Source organism: Cebus imitator, unplaced genomic scaffold (assembly GCF_001604975.1).
Source record: "Cebus imitator isolate Cc_AM_T3 unplaced genomic scaffold, Cebus_imitator-1.0 Scaffold265, whole genome shotgun sequence".
In the NCBI taxonomy this organism is placed as follows: Eukaryota; Metazoa; Chordata; class Mammalia; order Primates; family Cebidae; genus Cebus; species Cebus imitator.
Genome location: NW_016107580.1, coordinates 2,722,004 through 2,727,110, shown reverse-complemented (window position 1 = coordinate 2,727,110; position 5,107 = coordinate 2,722,004). Strand labels below are relative to the sequence as shown.

General features: G+C 40.0%; 1 protein-coding gene across 10 annotated transcripts in view; it reads right to left on the bottom strand.

The window, feature by feature from the left end:
- The window catches only part of RIC3 (RIC3 acetylcholine receptor chaperone), a 68,806-nt gene that overhangs the window by 28,249 nt on the left and 35,450 nt on the right, over positions 1–5,107 (bottom strand). For all 10 annotated transcript variants that reach the window (XR_005195718.1, XR_001816970.2, XR_005195719.1 and 7 more), the window contains one exon: positions 4,519–4,612. Coding sequence is in view for 7 of the 10 variants with exons in the window: in XM_037728437.1 (XP_037584365.1) it covers positions 4,519–4,612 (94 nt within the window). In the remaining 3 variants the exon portion in view is untranslated. The remainder of the gene's footprint in view (positions 1–4,518; positions 4,613–5,107) is intronic.

Sequence of the window (5,107 nt, the reverse complement as noted above, 5' to 3'; positions counted from 1 at the left end):
GACGGGGTTTCACCATGTTGACCAGGATGGTCTCGATCTCTTGACCTCGTGATCCACCCGCCTCGGCCTCCCAAAGTGCTGGGATTACAGGCTTGAGCCACCGCGCCCGGCGATGAAACCTTTTCAATAACCTTCTAGCATGTAGTCAATTACTGTAAGAGTTATTTTTCTAAAGCACGGCAAATTGTGACATTTCTCCTCAAAAGCCTTCAGAGTCAAAATAAGTGTGTATTGTGGATGGAGAAGACCCAGGCAAACGAAAAAGCATATGCAAAGTCCTAGAGGCAAATATGTACAGGTATTTTAGAGGAACAGCAAGTGGTCAGTGTGGCTGGACCACAGAGAGAGTGATAAAGAAAAATAGAGAGAGGTACACAAGGCCAGGTCACTCAGGCCCATGTAAGCTATGTTAAAGATTCTGCAGTTTTTCAAAATCAAAAGGGACCTGTTGAAGGATTAAAACAAAAAAAGATAATCCATCTGTTTGGAAAACAGAAACAAAACTGAAAGGAGGCAAAATCAGAGAAACCACATGAGATGGTTATGACCTATGTCAAAAACAGGCATTCATTCATTAATTCATTCACTCACTCTTTCTTCATCTAATACTTTTTTTTGAGCCTTTTATGTGCCTGTGCTAAGCTCCAAAGCTAGGAAGGATAATCCCTGACCTCATGGAGTCTACAGTCTTTTGCAGGGAGACAGACTTATTAATTAAATAGAAATGACAAGACATGGTGATTGATGAGATATGGGAAGTAAAAGAAAAGGTGAATCAAGGATAACATCTAATTTCTGCTTTGGGCAACTAAGTGGATGACAGAGCCATTTGCTGAGATGGAAATTAAAGGTAGAGTAGGTTCAGTTGAGAGATATATATTGAATGAATCTTAGACATTCGTTCATTCAATAGATATTTATCATTTGATGAGGCTAAAGGTAGGTATTTATGAGATATGTTCAATGGGCTCTGTATATAGAGATCAGGAACTGAAGTAAAGGACCTCACAACAGGGAATGGTCATGATTTCCTCTTCCACCACAAAAATGTACAAATGCTTATATCAAAAGTGAATAGGGCCGGGCATGATGGCTCACACCTGTAATCCCAGAACTTTGGGAGGCCAAGGTGGGCAGATCACTTGAGGTCAGGAGTTTAAGCCAAGCCTGGCCAACATGATAAAACCTTGTCTCTACTAAAAATACAAAAATTAGCTAGCCATTGTCACGTGTGCCTATAGTCCCAGCTACTCGGGAGGCTGAGGCAGGAGAATCACTTGAACCCGGGAGGTTGAGGTTGCAGTGAGCCAGCACTGCAGCCTGGGTGAGAGAGAAAGACTCCATCTCAAAAAAAAAAAAAGTGAATAGGTATATTCTCATTCAATAAGTATTTACTTAGTACCAACTACACAAACACAGTGAACAAAATAGGCTAAGTCTAGCCTCAAAGAGTTTACATTCTGGAAATTCATGGCAGAAATCTGCAGTTCCACATACATACTCAACATGCCTTCCAGGGCTCTTTGCTGCCAGAGGTTGCACCCTCACTGCTTGACCATATTATGCTTCTAGCAGGTAAACTGTTATAACTGGGCTTGCTATTCCAGAAAGGAAATTTTGTTAATCATAAGGACAGAAATCAGGACACTTCACTTCTGATTCCTAGATCTTTTCCTCAGTCTTTGTGTCCTTGAGCTGAACACTGTGCTTAATATCAGACAGAGCATGGCATAAGACTGACATTCTAGGAGTCATTATTTAAATATGTGTATAGACCTACATCCCTCACAAGTAAAACCTTTCTGAAAAGCTTTATTAGATAATATAAAAAAAATTCCCCATATTTCTGTTCTTACTTAAGCATTCAGGTAAAGTTTCAGAAAGTTTCAGAAACTGCAGAGTTCTTGAATTTTAAGCCAACAACCTGCAGTTATGGAATATTATATAAAAGGACTTAAGAGGCTGTAAATGAATGTGTCCCCTGCTTTACCCCCAGAAACCCAGATATGTGATACAATTTTGATCTGACAAAACAAATACTGGAATATTTTGGGCTTTCCCAATAATTATAGACGCATAGACTTGTAAAAGAACACGTCACAGAAACTGAGGTTAAAGGACACAAATGTAGGTACAAAAGGGAAAACAATGTAGAAACATGGTGCAATTGTTTGAATATTTGTCTCCTCCTATACTCATCTTGAAACTTAATTGTCATTGGAAAAGTATTAAGAGGTAGGACCTTTATGAAGTAACTAGGACATGAGAGCAGAGCACTCACGTATAATATATATAAAGCATTTAGTTCAAAGTATGATCCTTAGTAAGTGTTCAATAAATATCACACTCACAATATTATACACTCACACGGATATATTCATGTATTTATACAACTTTGATGCAGCAAGAAGACCCTCATTTGCCTGTAAACCCTGGACTTCGCAGCCTCCAGAACTGTGAGCTAACTAAACCTCCATTCTTTATATATTACCCAGTCTGTGGTATTCAGTTACACCAACAGAAAACATACAAAGACATATGGGCTGCCTAGCCCTTCCAATTTTTAGGATATAAGTCCCATAGGGTCTACCTGTAAGGATAAAAGATGTTGGATTAAGTGTCAAAGAGAAAAATCACATTTTATGAACTAAAAAATAAGGGATTTGGTAAACAGCCAGGAGCCATGCTCTCTCTTCAGTGAGAAGACAGCTGCTCCCCAGTTCCTGAGAGGTAGGGTAGAAAGTGTTTTACACAGTTGCTGCCATGCTGCAGGCTTCAATTAATGTGTTCCCAAGGAGTCCACACCTCAGCGACTTATAAAAAGTAAACATTCTGGGCGAGGACCTGTAGCCCCTGCAACAAGACAGTACAACTCCAGATGTGGTATGGGAACAGCTTCTCTGCCTTTGCACATAAAACAAGGAGAAATAAACCTGGCACAAAGAGGACAGACAGTAGTTAGGGATTACAGTATTGCATTACTGGCTTGGGTTATAGATATATGGTGTACATGGGTTGAATGGTGGAATAATTTGAGTTATGGGAGTCTGCTGCTCAACAGTAAATAATAATGAGAAAATATCTTCATGTAGTCTCTTACCCCAAGCTCCAGGAATTGGGTCTCCCAAGTGACAAGCCCTGCTCATAGGTATCCATCTATGGTTTCCATGACCCTTAGGTAAGTAAAATCAATTGGCCTGGCATTTCCAATGGCCCAGGTGAGTGTACAGATTTTTTTTTAAACACAACTGTCTATAAAAGCCTGGGTAGTTCTCTACCCAGGCTATAGGTGGCAGTTACAGGGTTAGGGCAGACAAGGCCAGAAAAGTATAATTGCACAAATTGGTTTAGTCACACTCATACAAATAGTCGTATGTTAGATAATGTATATAAAGCATTTAGTTCAGAGTGTGGTCCTTGGTAAGTGTTCAATAAATATCAACTATTACTATACATTCACACAGATATATTCACGTATCTATACAACTTTGGGGAACACTCCAGATAGTAACTCTGCTTTCCAGACAGAAAGAAGATCAATGCTCCTGGGCCCACACAGGCAAGGTTCATCCTCATAAATGTCATTTCAACAGCACTGCAGATATTGCAGAGAAATGCCAGGTCAGGAGGCTGCAATCTGAGAATACCCACTCTCTCCTATCCAACCAAAGATAGGCAAGGCTGGGGCCAGTGAACAAAGAAAGAGGCACAGGGTACTAGTACTATAAAGGATGGCAAATAGAAGAGGCTAACGTAGAGCAACGATTTTCTGGGGCAAAAACTACACAATGTGCCCATAAACCTGCAGGAGGGACATTCTGACATTTTCTTCTACAAGGGATTCTGCCACTCGCCCTGACATTCTTCCTCCATCCTTGCCAGAAGAACTAGCTGAAACTGAACCTCATCTCACATACTGGTTTTTCCTTCCTGCCTTCCTATATCCACATTTTCTTGGTTGTTGTCCACTTCCATCAACCTCCTGAAGCTACCTTTTCAGATTCTCAGTCAGCCTGGTAGCAAGAGGAGTGTCTTCCCTTTGGAGAATTCTAAATGGCTAGTTTGGCTCTTAACATCTAATTTACATGTCTAATTCTGTGCTGGCATAGTCAACACAAACATGAACGCCTCATCTGATCACACTTGCTCTCTTCTCTCATTTTGTCTCAAGTAGAAAGTCACACGTTCAATAATCTGATTTTACTTAAAATTATACCTATTTTAGACAGGAAGTTTTCTTTCTTAAGTCCTAGTTATTTCACCCTGCAGGAGTTACTCACAAATTTATTCATTTTCACAATAATTTGCACAACATTAAACTTCTGAAAACTGAGGTTGCTTGACAGTATGGGAATGAAAAGTGTTAAATGAGAAAGAATATGTACATGACATATTTACAATTTAAAAACGGACAGTACATAAAATCAAAATAAGTGGTCTATTTATCAAAAAAAGAACCTAATTTTGAACTGATTTTCTAAATGAGAACTAGTCTGATCCTGTTACATGAAAACCTACCTCTCACCATTAGGTCCCACTCTGTTGATTAATTTTTCCATGGCTGCTTCTGTTTCCTTCAGTTTTTCTTGCAGTTGAGCAAGCTCAAAACTGGCTGAAAAATAAGCAACAGTCTAAGAACCATCACAGACAACTAAGCCTGTTAAAGAGACCACACATTTTTAAAAAAACTATTGTACTGTTGTACTTCCCATTCTCATTTAAGAATACAGCAGTTTTATTAAAAGATTCTGTGAATATTTAATATTTCCAAAAAGTATGCAAAGTGTGACTGGGATATTTAGCTCCATAGAAAATACAGAAGTAAGGCCAGGCACGGTGGCTCATGCCTGTTATCCCAGCACTTCGGGAGGCAAAGATGGGTAGATCATGAGGTCAGAAGATCAAGACCATCCTAGCCAACATGGTGAAACCCCATTTCTACTAAAATACAAAAAATTAGCCGGGCATGGTGGCGCACACCTATAGTCCCAGCTACTCGGGAGGCTGAGGCAGGGGAATCACTTGAACCCGGGAGGCGGACGTTGCAGTGCGCCAAGATCATGCCACTGCACTCTAGCCTGGCAACAAAGTAAGACTCTGTCTCAAA